The 19,790-nt window shown below is 40.6% G+C and overlaps 1 protein-coding gene across 7 annotated transcripts in view; it reads right to left on the bottom strand.

Annotated features, from left to right (window-relative positions):
• LOC110503971 (roundabout homolog 2) overlaps positions 1-19,790 on the bottom strand; it is a 63,640-nt gene that overhangs the window by 24,832 nt on the left and 19,018 nt on the right. For all 7 annotated transcript variants that reach the window (XM_021582664.3, XM_036961462.2, XM_090219137.1 and 4 more), the window contains exons 2-5: positions 12,670-12,996; positions 4,310-4,467; positions 3,790-3,910; positions 3,536-3,674 (exon numbers count right to left, since the gene is read on the bottom strand). In XM_021582664.3, the coding sequence (XP_021438339.3) occupies positions 3,536-3,674; positions 3,790-3,910; positions 4,310-4,467; positions 12,670-12,996 (745 nt within the window). The remainder of the gene's footprint in view (positions 1-3,535; positions 3,675-3,789; positions 3,911-4,309; positions 4,468-12,669; positions 12,997-19,790) is intronic.

Genomic DNA, 19,790 nt, shown 5'->3' with positions numbered 1-19,790 from the left:
AGAGAAACACAGAGTATTTTCACAAATCTAACCATCGAGACAGAAAGACCAGGCCCATGTCAGAATACCCATACTTCCGTTCCAAATAGTATGAATTTTAAATATGCGAAAATAGAACGTTTTATAGTATGTGAAATTTCGAGACTCAAGTAAGCTTTAGAATGCCAGGACGTTATACTCATTTTGGGTTTTCCTCTAGTAGAATTCAATGCACACTTTTAAAGAAGAGAATCGTCATTCCAGACTCACGTGTGATAATCAGTTAATAATGAGATAAGGAACGCACTGTACTCGAATGAATGGAGGGACTCATCGCAATTGTGCATTAGACGACACATTCTCAGTAGGATGAGCCCAGTAAGATGATATTTGTTGCTTACTGCATTTGTTTTGTATGTTCTAAATGGTATGTAGTACGATTAGTACACAGTATGTAGTTTTAGTAAGTAGTAGGCAAGACAGATTTTGGAGACGGACCAGGTGTGAGAAGCACTGCCTTGAACTATGTAAAAGTGACCTTGAATGTACCTGACCCTCTGACCCATCAAAATGTAACTGTATGAAGTAATCTGAAACTGTAGATAAAAAAAAACAATTAAATACAGAAAGGATGAGTCAACCCTATAACTTAATAGATCTGCAGAGAGAGATTTACAAGTCAACTGTGTTAGGGTCAAATAGCCAATCAGAATGGGCAGAGTGAGTCAACTCCGCCACCATGAGACCACCTTAGAGTAATTAAAGTATTTTTATTTTCTTACCCACCCACCGCCCCTCCCCATAGTTACAGCATAATCATAATAATATAAATATGTATATTTTGTCCCCCAGATGATCTTTCAACTGCATAGTCAAGTCGTAGCGTCCCATGTTAACTAATGAATCCTCACTGGCCTTCAATTCATGCATTTGTATTGGCTGAGGGAAGGGAAGGCATGAATAAATGAGTAATTACTGTAGCTGTGCTTTCTTGGTCACATACTTTAATCCCATATGTATCCCTGGTGAATGAGCTTCCCTAATTCTGTCAGTCTGTCTGTACCTCCAGCACTGCATCAATCAATATGTCATATACTTTAAACCCATATGCATCCCCAGGGCCATGCACAGACCTTTCAGAGGACATGTGCTCAAAATGACCCACCGCTTAAAAAAACATTACTTTTATAATTCATATCTTGAAATTATACCGAATGCCTCTGTAGCAAAAAAATAAGCATAGCCCTATTTATTTCTGCAACACACTTGCTCATCGCAAATTGTGTGCAAGCTAGTTACAGTGCTTTCTAAACACATGATTTACATTGTCCCTCTCCAAAATCCACCAAGGAATGTGCTTTGTCGACACAGACTGTCTTCCCGCCGAAACTCGATTTGATTTTGATTTGATTTCTCTAACACGTCCTAAAAGTGAATACTGGAACATATTTCTAATAATAGAATGTGGGGAATGGTCAGTGGTGATCTAAAGAATAATCATGTCATATGGGTTGTTATTTTGTAATGCTGTTAAAAAGGTTTTAAAGGAAATACTGTAACTTGAAAAGTATACACATTACAGGTATGAAGTCTCCATCCTTAACGTTGTATATGAAATATGGAAAATGATTTTTTTGTCAAGATAGGAATGTGATTTTAGGAGCCATAGGATAATCTATCTCCTATAAACTGTGCATGGTAGGTAGCTACGCCCAAAGTGAGGTCAAAGAGGGTGTCAGCCTGACGGGGCCAGAGTGCATAAAATAATTGGTGGAGAAATTAACATTAGACCAGAAATGCGTGGAGCGGTAGCTACACATTTGAATTGGTTGGAACCTTGAACCTCAGCACGAGGTGGAGAAAATAAACTCACCTCCCAGACCAGAGAGGCGTGTAGAGCTGCAGCTCACGTGCAGAGTGGTTTGAACCTTGAATATCAACATGGCGAAGTGGCGAGAAGCTCACCTTCCAGACAATCACTGGTACGGCTAATTAGCTGTTCAACGTCAAATATCTAGAAAAGTGAATTTAAGTGGGACCACCCTACTACTCTTCTCAAATCACCATATTCTACTACTCTCATCACCAATGGGAACCGTCGACACGGCTGGCTAGCCACCTTCCAAGGAGCATCTTCCAGAGTGAACAACAGTAGAAGATGGGAAAGGGAAGACCCCTTTCGGACAATCAGAACCATACAAGCGTGCCGCTGAAAGGCCAGTGAATACATTCATGATTTCTTACTTCAAACGGGTAGAGGTTTGTGTGCAAAGTATATGAGTACTGTGAGAAATATTTCAAAAATGTATCAACGATAAGTGTCTCTTTCTTTTTCTCTCTCTCTCTCTCTCTCTCTCTCTCCTTGTTGTTGTGTAAAAAGCCACCATATCGTGTCAGTCCGCTAGGGACCTTTTCCTCATGCATTAAGTGGGTATGTTTATTCTGTGTTATTATTTAGTTAGCTAGTAAATAAATAATTAAACCAATTTGTATAGTAAGTAAGGCTGGGGTTTTTGCAGATGCATGAGGTTACGACTGTTCAGAATGATGATATGATAAGAGGTTATGATTTAATACGTTGACTGTTTTATGGATGTGATAGGTTAAGACCTTTAGAGTTAATTCGTGAGATGGTAACTCTTTAAACAACCACTCACATGATGCCCCAAACTCCTAATGAGTGCATTGTTACATGATTAATTTAAATCAGGTAACAATTAAACATAGTTAGTTGATTCGATAAATAACAGTCATCAGATTAATGAAGGTAAAGTCACGACAGCATCGAAAAAGAGGATGGGCTATCAATTGATCATTGATATTGATGATTGATGGAAATCTGCTAGTGACCTAGAGCGATTTCTTTTACTGATTAATTTATATTCAAAGCTCATATCAAATAATAACAATAACTTAATTATATAATATTAATAATATTCTAACTCATGATATATGGCTGGCTGTCAGTTGCTTGTGTTGATATTTTAGTATGTGGTGGTTAGCTAGAGTCTGGACTTCCTGTGTTGCTGCTGCCCTGACATACATGTGCAACTCCCGACTGAAGAACAGGTGGAGTTGGGTCAGAGGGTCGTTGATGCAGCCTCTCATCTCTACATCTTTCTGCCTCTCTCTGCTATGTGTATCAGCCAACCAGAGCGAATATTATTGATGGAGGCTAAATCAAGTGTTATCAAGTGTTATCAAGTGTTAATCAAATGTTGAAATTTAAACTAGGGGGGTGGCGCCACAACGGACGCCACAACGGATTGTGGGTAGTGGGCTCCGAACAACAATGACACAATATTTATACAACAAATTAATTTTGCGGAAGATTATACCACCACCAAAAAGGGCACTTCGGAGACTGGAAGAGGAAAAGGGCATGAGCTCTGCACAGGTATCTGGTGAATGGGCTTTCCTCATTCTGTCAGTCTGTACCTCTAGCACTCCATCAATCAATGTGTCACTGAGTGTTTTGTCTATCTCTTCAGATGTCAATCAATCAATCAGTTTATTTTCTATTAGTGAGTGGACCTGTCCGTCAATGTGTCCTCACCTCCCGCGGGGGAGCTCCCCCTCCTCTCGACGCCAGCGTATTGTGGGGGCGGGGTCTCCATGTACCTCACACAGGAAATCAACAGTTTCTTCCTCCATCACCACCTGGTTCACCGGCCTCCGTATCAGCACAGGACGCTCTACATAGAGAGACCCAGAGTTACACACATGAAGACAGCGTAATGCGCACACACACATACAAACAAGCACACGCACACATGCACACGCACACACACACAGGTGTGAGAGACTCACCATACACCACCAATTCAGCAGGGTCACTGTCCCTCTCTCCCACCATGTTGGTGCCCACACACACATACATGCCAGCATCACTCTTCCTGGTGTAGGAGATCATCAGCTTGCCCCCACGCATCTGAAAAACAAGACAGTGATGACAGGTCATCATATCACTCCATGTATTAGCCTTTGGGCTTTTCAGAGGAGAGGCAGTACTTCCACCATCTGACATCAGCACTTCAAATGGATGTATAATTTATGATTCCACCTTCATCAGCATGTATCATTAAGGATTCCACCATCATCAGCATGCATCATTAATTACATTAATGGCCTTTGAGACAGTTTGGGTTGACTTGGGACTTAACTGCACTGAGCTCAGTGAGGTTTGGTTGGAACTTTAGTGGGTTGGAACTCTAGTGTATGCAAACTCTAAAGGGTTTTACTTCTAACTCTAATGAGCTTGATGCTGAAACTATGGGTCATAGTTCAGGGGTCATACAGTGCCGTGAAAAACTGTATAGGTGAGACTCACAGAGATGCGGTCATCCTTGCTGCTGACGCGGGCATTGTTCCTCTTCCAGGAGACGGTGGGCTCAGGGTGACCGCGGGGGGGAACACACTCCAGGACCGCTGGCTCACCGGCTGCCACCACCACATCACTGGGGGCCTGCCGGAAGTCATCCCTCAGGACTGGGAAGAGGAGAGCATAGACATGGTTTAGTCTATCTATTCATATTACTCTACATTTATTTGACCTGGTAGGTAAACACATTTGGAAAAATACACAGTCAAACTATATAGCAGATTGTTTTTATCTATTAATTTAGTACCTTTATACGTCCATTAAAATAACATCAAATTGATCAGAAACACAGTGTAGAAATTGTTAATATTGTAAATGACTATTGTAGCTGGAAACTGATTTTTAATGGAATATCTACATAGGCGTGCAGGGGCCCATTATCAGCAACCAATCACTCCTGTGTTCCAATGGCACGTCGTGTTAGCTAATCCAAGTTTATCACTTTAAAAGGCTAATTGATCATTAGAAAACACTTTTGAAATTATGTTAGCACAGCTGAAAACTGTTGTTCTGATTAAAGAAGCCAGTTTGCGCTGTTCTGTGAAGTAGTACACAATGTTGTATGAGATCTTCAGTTTCATGGCAATTTCTCAAATGGAATAGCCTTAATTTTTCAGAACAAGAATAGACTGATGAGTTTCAGAAGAAAGTTCTTAGTTTCTGGCCATTTTGAGCCTGTAATCAAACCCACAAATGTTGATGCTCCAGATACACAACAAGTCTAAAGAAGGCCAGTTGTATTGCTTCTTTAATCAGAACAACAGCTTTCAGCTGTGCTAACATAATTTCAAAAGGGTTTTCTAATAATTAGCCTTTTAAAATTATAAACTTGGATTAGCTAACACAACGTGCCATTGAAAGACAGGAGGGATGGTTGCTGATAATGTGCCTCTGCACGCCTATGTAGATATTCCATTGAAAATCAGCCGTTTCCAGCTACAATAGTCATTTACAATATTAACAATGTCTACACTGTATTTCTGATCAATTTGATGTTATTTTAAATGGACAAAAAATGTGCTTTTCTTTCAAAAACAAGGACATTTCTAAGTGACCCTAAACTTTTGAATGGTAGTGTATGTTATTGAGAATATGTTGTCTTTCAAATGCAAACGATATGAGATATGTACATCAGTACACATCCTTCTCCGATGCGGTATTCTGTCAATGTCATCACAAGAGTAATCTCAAATATTGTCCTTGTAATCAATTTGAGCACATTTTATATGTAGAGTTTCTGTTTGAAGGTTAGACGAGAGGAAAACAAGCTGATTGGGTGAAAGCAGTACATTGTGTTTTGTGCTTGTACATGACTGTTCAAATCCCTGGCAACTTCCTTGTTGTGCAGTGTTTTGATGTTTCCTGTGCCGCATCCTAGTCTGCAGTCTCTACTGTCAGAGTGGATGAATAATGCACATCTCTCAGTCCAACACAGAGTAAACAAATACAAACACATTAATAATTTAACCTGTCAGAGGGAAAAATGGCATCACACATTAATGCAATGCTTCTGCCTCACACTGGAAACTATGCTAACTCACATCTCCGCACTACAAATCTGACAGTGACAACGACGACAGAACTAAAAAAGGGGACATGATCTTTATGTCACTGTCAGACAGTGAGTTTAGCAGCCTTTTCTCTGCAAAGGAAGTCCGGATGAGAGGGTTGACTTGGCAGCAACCTTTGTCATTAAATCCCAGCAATGATTGACAGAGGAAAGAAACTGTATGTGCTCTGATGCCTGGCCGAGGCCTCAAGAAACCTGTGCAGCACTACTATTTCAGTGTTGAAAATGCACACACACAATCTGAGGGTCTGCAGGTGACCCTCCCTATGTACCCTTTCCTCCTTGACCAACACACACTACTCCAGAATAACATATCTTCTTATACCTTTATAAATATCTTAGGTTGGCATTTTACAAAGTAAACAATCAGACCAAGACCATCTACCTGCCTGTCAAACTATCCATCTGTTAGCACGGTAATGCATCAACACCCAATCAAATAAATTAGGACTGCAAATATGCTGCGAATTAGTCCAATCTCAAACATCAGTTAATCTATACTAAACACATTAGTGAACTCATCACCTGTCTGTCAACTGGACGTCTCTCCAGCTAAACCACACTACCCCCATCACTTATCCCCTGACATGTGTTTGACAGATCCCTCATCAACACAGCAGCTACCTGTGTCTTTTAAAATGGCATTTATATTCACAACTACAGTGACTGACTGACTACCATCTCATTTAGTTTATCACAGCCATCTAGAGCATAGAGACTTTCTCTCCTCTATCTTGAGTTGTAAAGGCTGCAATTATCTTGGGAAACGTGTTGCTATGAATATTCCAATCTCTGAGAAGCAGACAAATGGTGGCTGAGCCGTCGCTGAGCCGGCTGCGTTTCAGATCCGCTGTCATGATTGAAGTGGTCATCTGTCGATCTGTCTGCTCAACCTCCCCCCTCTCGCCAGCCCCCCAATATGAGACAATCTGTCTCACACTCTCTGGCTGCCTGAAGTCGCTGCCTGTTCAAATGCAGCAGCATCTCTACTTTTGATCATTTGGAGGCATTTTTTCTGTATTATAATGAAGCACATTTAATTCCTCAGCTGAGACTGGACTTTGTCATTGACGTGACATTTAAACTTAGAAAAGTCGATTTCTGTCATTTGTTTCAAAAGTAAAGGCTTGTTCAGAACATTAAAAAGCTTGTCAGAATTCCTCATCACATCCAACTGGAGTTTTTTCTGTCTCAGATTGTAATATATCCACCTCATCTGAATCTAAGATACACAAGGCCTATCAGCTCATCCAAATAGTAGCAGTTGCACCCCTACAGTCTGGGGTGAGTTAAGTACATAGGCAGGGGGGCAGTTTAAGGGAACATTTACAGGCACGCGCTGCCTGAACATCTGTCCCTTCAGGGGTATAACGGAACCCCCTGAGCTCCCGTCCCACCCGCCCCCAAAACCCAACAAAAGGAGACGCCAACACAATTAAAGAACCCCCTTTAGACAATTGATGGATGAGCTATTACCTGACAAAGCACACACCCTTCCCCTCCCAAAAGTCTGTTCAGTAGTCCCCACTCAGCTGGCTGCTTGTTTGAAAAGCTTCAGAGAGCTGAGGGCTAATTGAAAGTGGTGAATTATTTTTAGAGATCCGTCTGTAAAGGGCCGGTGTGGAGACGAGACAAGGAGCACAGACACCGTCACTACCCAGCCATGTCGAGGGAACTGAAGAGAAGACATGGTTATAGAGCCAATGAGCTAATCCACACACACAAATACTTCTCCACTCTCATCCACACATTCAACCACAGAAGTCCCAGAATGTGGGCCATTTGAGGGCTTGAAACAAGTGTCAGAGAGCAGAAAGTAGCCTCAGATAATTTCCCCCCAACTCTGTGCAGTGCGAGCAGCCAAGAGCATCTCTTTGAAGCTGTTGGAAGTTAATACGATCCCTCCTGCACCCAGGCTTTAAAGGCTGACATGCTAAAAGTCGTTTCACAGAATTCACACACTGTTATATTTTTATGAAATGATGATGGCACCACAGGAACCTCTGATATTCTCACACAGACAGATGGCCAGGGGACTTCCTGAAGTAACGTCCAAAGCACAGTCTTTGTACCAGACGTGACTCACACTGTGATTCCCAATGGTGGTGAGTAAGTACCAGGACATCCTGAATCTGAACTATCCCAACCTCACCTTACTGTGACAGGAGTGGAGAAGAGGGCACCTAAGGTCCTGGCCTGGGGATAAATAAAGCCCATATTCATCTAACTCCTGCTATTTCTTTAGCTCAGCTTAAACAATGTTGTTAAATGATTATGCTCTTACTACCATAATAATTGTTACATTTACATTTTAAACATTTACATTTACATTTTACATTTTAAACATTTAGCAGACACTTATCCAGAGCAAACTACATTGAGTGCATACATTTTCATACTTTACTGTTACTGCTACTATTCTGGGACAGTGCCATTTATTTTCATAATTGTAATGCTTCAGGGATATACAGATTAAGAGATTAAGAATATCCTCAGAATATAGCACTGTATTTTTAAGTGACATTAATCTCAATATTTAGCATTTAGCAAGAGTGCAGCTTTAGTGCAGTCGTAGTGGCCATCTGTTAATGTTTTGAAGTGGGGAGATGGGAGAGTAGTCATGGCAATAGGCTGCTTTGCATCGTGTGGCCCTTGTCAGTCAGTTCACTAGACTAAACATCAGTCCGTGATCAGATTCACTGAACATTCTCTTTTTTTTTCTCCCCAATTTCGTGGTGTCCAATTGTTGTAGTAGCTACTATCTTGTACAACTCCCGTATGGGCTCGGGAGAGACGAAGGTTGAAAGTCATGCGTCCTCCGATACACAACCCAATCTAGCCGCACTGCTTCTTAACACAGCGCGCATCCAACCCGGAAGCCAGCCGCACCAATGTGCCAGAGGAAACACAGTGGCTAGCGCGCACTGCGCCCGGCCCGCTACAGGAGTCGCTGGTGCGCGATGAGACAAGGACATCCCTACCGACCAAGCCCTCCCTAACCCGGACGACGCTAGGCCAATTGTGCGTCGCCCCATGGACCTCCCAGTCGCGTCCGGTTACGACAGAGCCTGGGCGCGAACCCAGAGTTTCTGATGGCACAGCTGGCGCTGCAGTACAGCGCCCTTAACCACTGCGCCACCCGGGAGGCCCCACTGAACATTCTCAAGGCAGGATGGAGTAGGGTTGACAGGATTGGGTGAGGAGTGTAGGGAGAAGGTGAGGATGGAGGGGGCACTCTAAAGGTGACGTGGGGGACAGGGTTGAGAGGTTGGGCCGAGTTGTTGGAGGGACAGGTTGACTTCAATTGGGATGAATCTTGCCCTTGAGACAGAACTGAGAGATATCCGCTAGATGAGCCAGCTGCAAAGTCAAAATTTTTGTTCTTAATTTATTAGAGTTAGGAATTAGATGTGGTGTGGTTAAGGTTAAAATATGATTTTATGACTTTGTGGCTGTGCCAGCTAGTGACCACTCTGCAGAACAAGATTTATGACGAAAAACCACTAACCAGAGGACATAGTGACAAGCTGTGTACAGCAGCGCAAGTGGGTGGGGTTATATCCTTCCTGTTTGGCCCTGTCCGGGGGTGTCCTCGGATGGGTTCACAGTGTCTCCTGACCCCTCCTGTCTCAGCCTCCAGTATTTATGCTGCAGTAGTTTATGTGTCGGGAGGCTAGGGTCAGTTTGTTATATCTGGAGTACTTCTCCTGTCCTATTCGGTGTCCTGTGTGAATTTAAGTATGCTCTCTCTAATTCTCTCTTTCTCTCTTTCTTTCTCTCTCTCTCGGAGGACCTGAGCCCTAGGACCATGCCTCAGGACTACCTGACATGATGACTCCTTGCTGTCCCCAGTCCACCTGGCCGTGCTGCTGCTCCAGTTTCAACTGTTCTGCCTTATTATTATTATTGGACCATGCTGGTCATTTATGAACATTTGAACATCTTGGCCATGTTCTGTTATATCTCCACCCGGCACAGCCAGACGAGGACTGGCCACCCCACGTAGCCTGGTTCCTCTCTAGGTTTCTTCCTAGGTTTTGGCCTTTCTAGGGAGTTTTTCCTACCCACCGTGCTTCTACACCTGCATTGCTTGCCGTTTGGGGTTTTAGGCTGGGTTTCTGTACCTCACTTTGAGATATCAGCTGATGTACGAAGGGCTATATAAATACATTTGATTTGATTTGATTTGAGCTCCCGCTCAGCCCAGTCAGAGCTCTTCTCTGTCCTGGCACCCTCCACCCCTTTCCTACTAGCACTGACTTTGCTAATAACATATTTATTGAGGGAAAATGTATTTGCTACGATTGTGATATGTAGTCGTCTTACCTAGCCCTCTTGAGATAAACACACAAATTGTAAGTCGCTCTGGATAAGAGCGTCTGCTAATTTACTAAAATGTCAATGTAGATGGAGATGTGTATGGGATGGGAGCATGGCAGGAAAGTGAAAGTGTTCTAGCTGAGAGCAGGTCCTAGAGTAAAGTGACCTGATGGTCAGTCAGTCATTGTTCTTTTGTGTCAGTACAGTAGGAGTACACCCATTAGAGGTGGTCTAATCCTATCTCTCTGCTACTGCCGTGTCATGGCTAATAGAGCCAGTGGGCGCCTGTCGAGAGGAGGGATTGATTTAATCCAGCCATTGTCTGTGTTTACTGAGGATAAAGAGGGACTCAGGCAGTGCCAGGTCTCCTGAGCCTGTTGTGTTTCAATGGTTGGACTAGTGGTCAACTCATGCCTACAAATTCACCCTTAGGCACTTGTTAAAGCCAACTTGATTATTCAAAATCTTTAATCCTTTATGTAAATGATTATGACAAGAAAAAATTAGTAACGTATTGTAGTAACAATAAAGAGAGTTTAAATGAACAATTTGGCCACTGCGATATCTGTCCATACAGAAAACATCTCTCCTGTATTTCTTCTTCAGGGTTTAAAGAAGAGACCAGTGGCAGAGTTGTAGTGTAGAAGAGGCCAAGAAACAAGCGGCAGTCCAAAATGTCAGTCCTTCATAATCCTCCCATCAGGAGAAAGAGAGACATCTGGCCCTAAAGCCTTTCAAGCAAGTTAAATTTTTTATTTGTCCTACTTTATTTTAATCCAGCTCAAAGAACGCGGCTGTTTGCTCCCTCAGACAGACATTCACATTCATGGCTTTGAAATAGATACCGCTTTCCTCTTCTTCTTACATAAAGGCTAACCGACAGAGCAGAACACTGCTATTTCTGGGAGGAATATGTGAATGGATTCATACACAATATCTCATTATCTAGGCGCTTCAACAGCCCTGCTATTCAGCTGGTCGCTTACTGCTTATTCATGCCAACAACAAGAACACAGCCAGCAATAATTGACTGTTTAGTATTTCCATACCCGACATGAAAGTTATTCTGAGGAAGTCAAATTAAGCAACAGTGTCTAGTTATACTGAAGCCTGAGTTGTGGACCCCGAAGGCGAAAAACATTTAAGCATGAAATACATGTCACTTCCGATGCATTTGTGCAGTGAAGGGACTGATTGTGTGGAAGGAATGAACTGTGTAGAAATCTAAATTCGACAACCCTGTTGAGGTAATACTCTACTGTAGCCAATCCCCATGACAGTCAGGGCAGGGTGGGGTGTCATGGTTCAGAGGTCAGTTCTAGGCATGCCTACATGCCACAGCAATTCAATGTATCTTTCCTCTGAGCTACTCCCAAGCCAGGAGTTGCATTGATCTCAGTGTGATTTCACTATCGTTACCATGGTAGCAATTCAGTACTAATAAATCATAATCAACTTATTCACCAGCTACCCAGAGGCACCAGACCTAGGACAATAGTCATTACTGCAGTTAGTCACCGTTAGAGTGCTTGCATCTAGGTGATGCATAGCCTTACTGGTAGGACTGTCATCTCCGACGACATCTCCACTGGCTGAGGAGAATTCATCATCAAAAACAGCAATATAACTGTGGTGCTTAAATGTTTTCCTCTGGAAGCTGTTCTGCTCTAATATTTTTCGTTTTTCTCTAATATTTCATGTTCTGCCGCTTATGAGTGTGGATATATCACTCAGTGTGGAAGCTGAACTAAAGCTTGCCCTATTTTTGAACATGAGCTGTGGAAGTCAGTGAGCCATGAGCAGTTAGAGGCTGAGGCTGAGGAGGCCTGGCTGGCTCTGTGCTCTGGTGGAAGATAAGATGCAGGCAAATTGCTGTTTTGTGTTTTTAAACGAGGAGACATTCCCTCATCTGTTACGCTCCTTTTCCTAATCAGCACACTCCGCTAATCCATTTCCTAACGGCAGAAAGGACCTGCATCCAGCCCAGGGTCACGCCACACTGCCACAATTACAAGGAGAAAGAGAGAAAGTGGCAAGTGATGCAGTTGTCACTAGTTACCACAGATACAAAGTCATAATTTGTTATATTTAAAAAAAAAAATAATAATAATAATGTTATTTTTGGTCTTATTTTATGGTTAAGCAAAAGGTTACAGTGTGGTTAAGGTTAGGGTTAAAATCAGATAAAAAAATAGATAAATTGTAGAAATAGGCAGGGTTTATGACTGTGACAACTAGTGATGACCACGTGAGCCTAAGGGCCACAATAATAGACAAGTCTCTCCAAATGGTCATATTTTCAGAAGTTCAAGATAGCAGATGAAAGCCTGTCCTCTTCACCTGTTGTGCTGAGAGAGAGACATAGAGAGAGACAGGTCATGGGGTGACATTGACAGCAAGTAAAATGACAAAGACTTACTGGCTACTTCCAGTGAAGCGTTTCGACTGACAGCCTCTCCAAGGTAGTTACGTGCCACACAGGTGTAGACGCCCTCATCTGGTTTGGAGCGTCGTCCGTGGACGATACGCAGGAAGAAGAGGGAGCCGCTGGGAAGGAGCATTCGGTGAGATCGAGGGTCATCCCGGTCCGTTTCCACCCGCTCCCCGTCCTTGTACCACTCCACAGTGGGGTTAGGCCGCCCCTCTGCCTTGCAGTTGAGGGTTGCGGGTTCCCCCTTGGACACGATCAAGTCAGAGGGGTCTTCCAAGATCCGAGGTGAGCTGTCCTCAAAACGTGCACGGGACCCTGTAAGGTGAAAGAAGTTTACTATCCATGCAGCTGTCTATCATACTGTAGCCCAAACCTGCAATCTCTGAAAGAAAACATCACAACACAACGTAATCCCATTGAGAAAAAAGGCAGTAGAAAAGCTCTGTGGCAGGCTAACCCAAATCCATCTCCACTGACATGGACGTATAGATGCATGAAGTCTGAGGGAGAGACAGATGGGTTGGACAATAATAGAGAAATGTCTGTCACTCACCACTGAGATCTGATGCACCATGATAGTAAAGCTGACAACAAGGATCAGAACTTTGGTACTGAAGAGCTCATGTTGTTGTTGTTGTTGTTTCTTCCCACTCGGTAGAGATAAATCACATCTTTATTTTACCTTCTGGGCCTGTTATTCTAGTGTTTAACAAAACACCTTATCAGACATTCCCTTGAGCATAGGTAAGTAAGTATCCTGCTTGTATACTCTTCACACTGTAATGACTTCTAGCCTTTTAACCAACTTTGTTCGTCCATTGAAATGTCATTTGTCAGTAATGGTTGGTAGCCTGCTGAAGAAGACAGGTTTTATTCTGATGGGGTATTTTCAAAGGAGGAAGAAGCCACAGGAGATGGTAATGGCCAATCTCAATGTCAGTCAGGATTTCAGCATAGAAGACATGAAGGCCAGTGACATGCTAACTAAAACAAGACGGAAAGAGAAAGCCAATAGAGAGTGAAGTGGGTAGAATATCAGAGAGAAAGAGAGGGAGAAAGAGAGAGGAGAGAGAGAAAGCTCTCCTATAGCCCTCCCTCTTGGGATCCATTACTGTTACCCTCTTCTGTATGGGAGAAGAGTACTTCTCCAAGCCAAGGGCTTTAGCTAAGCTTTTAGAGTAGATGGCTCAAACAATGTGTACTACAGTTTTGGGTCTGGAATATGTATAATTCAAATTAAGAAAAAAAGCCAATGTGCAGTGAATGACCAGATGTATTTTTTACAATCAAAAGTCATTCTCTATGGATCTCCTTTGTTTAATTCTATTCTTATGTTTTTCTGTCCATCTGTTGTATTTTGCTTACTTGTTTGCCTGTTCTTTTTAAACTACTTCAACCGAATAGCCCAGGAAATGCAACAGTTAAGATTTTCTGAATTTGAATGTTCACCATGCCATTGAATATCGTGTTAGAGTTATTTTTACTGCCGTCAGTCTATAAATCTCCATTGAAGTGAAAATCTTAAATTACCAGAAGTGTATGGTGGGGAGGAGCATACAGCAACCAATTCACATACAATGTGCTCCAAAAGTATTGGGACAGTACATTTTTTGTTGTTATTTTGGCTCAGTACTCCAGCACTTTGGATTTTAAATGATACACTGACGAGGAGGTTAAAGTGCAGACTGTCAGCTTTAATTTGAGGGTATTTTTATCCATATGAGGTGAACCATTAACAAATTACATATTTTTTTTAAATAGTCCCCCCATTTTAAGGGACCAAAAGTATTGGAAAAGAATTCACTTCATATGTGTATTAAACTAGTCGAAAAGTTACGCATTTGGTCCCATATTCACAGCATGCAATACCTACATCAAGTTTATGACTCTACACATTTGTTGGATGCATTTGCCATTCGTATTGGTTGTGTTTTAGATTATTTTGTTCCCAATAAAAAAGATAGCACGAACTGCAAAAGTGTTGCTAATGCTCTCCACTTTCTGGAGGACTGAGTTTTGAAATCATTGGAATGCCAGTGGAAGCAGAGTATGATAGCTAAGGAAATTGAGAAAATTCAGGCATTTGGTTGCAACTATGCGGAGGGAGTCAAAAAGAGAATACAAAGAAGGCTGTTGTATAAAACACCTGCCTCCGGATTACATTTTCAAACCAAGGGCAACAATGGCATCTGTAACAGAGAGGGAGAAGCATTCAACCATGTACACGAGTAAGACAGTCTAGCTAGCTACATTTTCAGATATGATACGTTTCTAATTTTGTGATGAAGTCATTTTCAGTTAAAGTGTATTGTTAGCTAGCTAGCTAACATTAACTGGCTGACTCGCTAGCTAACATTACGTGTATGATCTGTGTAGTAATATTGGTATCTCAGAGCCATTTGCATTGCTAGTTTTAGCCTAATGTTATCTGACTAACTAACATTGAAAGTAGTTGGTAAGCTTTAGCTAACTATAGAGTCATGTAGGGTAGTAATGTTATGAGTTGGAATTATGGTTCATTGTTTAGCTAGCTAGATGCCTAAACAAAAAAAGACTCTACCATCCAAGTAACCATTTCACGGTACCGTTTACACCTTCTGTATTGGTGCATGTGACGAATACACATTTATTTGATTAGATATAGTGTGCGTTTACCAGAGACGGTAATGTGAAGAACATATATACCATTCATTTCTATTAGGAACAAAATAATCTGAAACATAACGAAAACAAACAGCAAAAGAATCCAACACATTTGTAGAGTCACAAGCTTAATTCTTTTAACCAGGGGGCAGTATTTTCATTTTTGGAAAAATAACGTTCCCAGAGTAAACGGGCTATTTTGTCAGGACAAGATGCTAGAATATGCATATAATTGACAGCTTAGGATAGAAAACACTCAAAAGTTTCCAAAACTGTAAAAATATTGTCTGTGAGTATAAAAGAACTGATATTGCAGGTGAAAGCCTGAGAAAAATCCAATCCGGAAGTGACTCATGTTTTGAAAGCTCTGCGTTTCGATGCGTCCCTATTGAGCAGTGAATGGGCTATCAACCAGATTCCCTTTTCTATGGCTTCCCTAATGTGTCCAGTGTCACAATACATAGTTTCAGGCTTTTATTTTGAAAAATGAGCCTGAAAGTCAAAATTGCGTCAGTGGTCAGCTGAAGTCTCTCAGAGTGTTTTGTGCGTAAAACAGAGAGGTAGCCATTTTTCCTCCCGATCCTAGTGAAAAGCCAACTGTCCCGGTTGATATATTATCGAATAGATATTTGAAAAACACCTTGAGGATTGATTATAAACAACGTTTGCCATGTTTCTGTCGATATTATGGAGCTAATTTGGAATATTTTTCGGCGTTGTAGTGACCGCATTTTTCAGTCGATTTCTCAGCCAAATGTGAAGAACAAACAGAGCTATTTCGCCTACAAAAATAATATTTTTGGAAAAAAGGAACATTTGCTATCTAACTGGGAGTCTCGTGAGTGAAAACATCCGAAGCTCATCAAAGGTAAACGATTTAATTTGATTGCTTTTCTGATTTTCGTGACCAGGTTGCCTGCTGCTAGCTAGTCATAATGCTATGCTAGGCTATCGATACATTTACACAAATGCTTGTCTTGCTTTGGCTGTAAAGCTTATTTTCAAAATCTGAGATGACAGGGTGATTAACAAGGCTAAGCTGTGTTTCAATATATAATATTTATGTCCGTTGCGTTATGCTAATTAGTGTCAGTTGATGATTACGCTCCCGGACCCAGGATGGGTAGTATCAAGAAATAAGTGCTGTTGTAATAAATATATAAGACACATTTTTCATTCACAAAACCAACTTACACCGAGAGGAAAGTTTTTCTGGAACATGCTTATTCCTGACATTGTCTGGAAAAATGCATGGTTAAGACCTTACAAATACTGTATACCAAACAAAGTTAAGGAAGTGCACTTCAGCATTTTGCATAAGATATATCCATGTAATTCTATGATGTTCAAATTTGTGGCTATTGATGATATCTGCATTTTCTGTGAAAAAGAAGGTGAGAATCTGTCTCACTTGTTCTTTGAATGTAAATTTGTGTCCGAATTTTGGGAAAACCTTGCAAAGTACTTATTTACCATTATGAACACTGCCTATAATTTTAACATAAAATATATAATATGTTACTATTGCAATGATAACAAAACCACTGAAATGATTGTTTCTTTTTTAAATTCTATACCAAAATGACAAATTTTTCTGATTGAATTGAATTATCTTATTAAAACACTAACCTTAGTGAATAACAAAAAGAATAACATCTTCATGAATCATTATAATAAGATATTTTCAGAGTGAATATAATTGCACTTAAATTGTTTCTTTTTTGTATTTTATTGATATTTGTTGTATGTTTGAGCATTGTTAATACCTGTGTTTGGTTTGCTAGACATGTTTGATGTAGCAATGTAAGTAGATTTTTGTAATATGAATAATAAAAAATAATTAAAAAATAAATAAAAAATAAGTGCATTTTTTATTTTTTTATTTAATTTCTACCTTCATTTAAAAACAGGGAGTCACCATTGAAACCAGAGAGTCTCTTTTGCAAGGGAGACCTGTACATACAATTAATAGAACAATCAAATCAAAATCAGATTAACAAAACTAAAATACAGCACAACAATCAAGAAAAACAGGCACATTCCTCAGACAATAGTTTCACAATCAATATTTTAAATTGCCCAAGCGGCATCAGAGCGTCCAATTGCAGTGTATTTTACAGTTGGTTCCAGCAATGAGATGCATTAAAACTAAAAGCGGATTTACCTACAGTAATTCGGTGGAGACACGAGGAACCTCAAGAGTTAACCAACCCTGTGAACGGGTTTGATATCTAATGTTTTTTTTATATACTTTAACAACGAAGTCAGGTAAGTTGGAAGCGTGTGTAATAATGAAGTGCTCTACTGGACTTCAATGATGCCCGGGCCAACCTCATTGCATGCTAGGAAAATGGGACCAAATAGTAAAAACTTTTGACTATTTTATTACACAAATAAGTGAATTTGTCCCAATACTTTTGGTACCTTAAAATGGGGGGGACTATGTAAAGAAAGTGCTATAATTTCTAAACAGTTAACCCGATACGGATGTCATTACACTCAAATTAAAGCCGACAGTCTACACTTAAACCTCAATCATTTTATAATTTCACTTTTGGAGCTCACTGTACATGCTGGCTTCTACACTATAGTCGTTACATCTGAAAAGTGTGTATAAATCCAAGCTTTTAGCTGTAACCAGATTTGTTTTTTTATGACCTCATTTGATGCACATCAGAAACACTGACCAACATGCCATGAATCTGAGGAAAACACCCAAACAACAATCCCACCACGGTAGCTGTACCAGCTAAAACCCACCGGTTACACACGAGGGCAGCTAATACTAATGCAGGATGCGGATGAATGCTTGAATAGCGCCACATAAAATCAGTTCTTTGCCTGATTCTGTATTTTCTTTCTCCAAAATTCCATTTTGTTATTCCAGGTTTCCATTTTGTTTCTCCTATCAAATTCACATGATATTTTATTTTCTTTTTATAGAAGAACAACAATATTGCATGTTCTAAGTCCACAACAATGTTTAAACCACACAAGGAGACCATTTTTTAAAGTCTGACAAATGTTACCCTTAAATGCAAGTGTGCACCAGAAAGAAACCTGTGTTTGGTTAATAGGTGTTGCTGTAGCGCTCATATGAATGCAGAGTTTGCAAAACAAATGGCCACTGGATTGACACAAATAGTCATGATATCATTCTGCCTGGTAGGCATAGGCTACTTTGTAGTTAACATTTAAGTGAGAAGATTTTTGGGAAAGCCTTTCCATCTCTAACAGAAGAAGGTTATCATTAGCATCATCGCTAAAGGCTATACAAAGTGTAGACATATGCACGCACAACACACAAACAGACAGGGGCATTCCTGTGCCGTTTCAGAAAGTTGCAGGAAAATATGAATCACTGATGCATTTTGTTCATGTCTTATGATTCACTTCATTTCACTGCATTTCCTAATAAGTTCAATAAAACATTTTAATATTGTTTAATTCCGTTTTAATGTCTGGATTCCATCTGCAACTAAAATTTTATAGGGCCCTAATATCCGAGGAGTTGTAGCACGTTTAATGCTCATTGAATTTCTCAATTCAATATTATCCCTAACAATTCCACAAATTTAAATACTATTCCCTCGGGCTGAACATTTCACTGTTCAGACAGCCAAGCAAAAATGATTTAAAACAAATCCTATCGTACATTTTTGATACTAAGTTCTTTAATTTCTGGGAAATAACTGGGAAATGTATAAATATTCAAATCCAATACAATTCCAAATATTAAAAGGTTTTCACAATTCCAATTCAAACAGTCTAATTCAAATTCAATCATTTGAATTCAACGTCAATTCAGGAATTCCAATTTTTAAATAAATTGGAATTGACCCCAACCCTGGTACTTACATCATAGCAGAAGCAACAGGCCAGGCCATAAAGCTTTTGTGTTTTACAATTTTGTTGTGGAAAAGCACACAACTCAGTTATAGCTGAAAGGCTATGTGACAAACAGAAGCAGCAAACTGCTGTGACAAGTGTACTGTATAATCAGTGCAAACTCTGTGGCACCAAGGGCACCTGTGAAGCTTCTTTGATGAATGAATCAGGCTTGAGGTTTGATTTACACTGAACAAAATTATAAACTCAACATGTAAAGTGTTGGTACCATGTTTCATAAGCTGAAATAAAACATCCCAGATAGTTTCCATTCTCACAAAAAGCTCACTTCTCTCAAATTTTGTACAAATTTGTTTACATCTCTGGTAGTGAGACTTTTTCCTTTGCTAAAATAATCCATACACCTGACAGGGGTGGCATATCAAGAAGCGGATTAAATGGCACGGTCATTACATAGGTGCACCTTGTGCTGGGGGACAATAAACAGACACTCTAAAATGTGCAGTTCTGTCACACAACACAATGCCACAGATGTCTCAAGTTGAGGGAGCATGCAATTGGCATGCTGATTGCAGGAATGTCCACCAGAGCTGTTGCTAGAGAATTGAATGTTCATT

This window comes from Oncorhynchus mykiss, chromosome 24 (assembly GCF_057628025.1).
Source record: "Oncorhynchus mykiss isolate SJ-2025 chromosome 24, ASM5762802v1, whole genome shotgun sequence".
In the NCBI taxonomy this organism is placed as follows: domain Eukaryota; kingdom Metazoa; phylum Chordata; class Actinopteri; order Salmoniformes; family Salmonidae; genus Oncorhynchus; species Oncorhynchus mykiss.
This window is presented reverse-complemented; position numbering and strand designations above follow the sequence as displayed.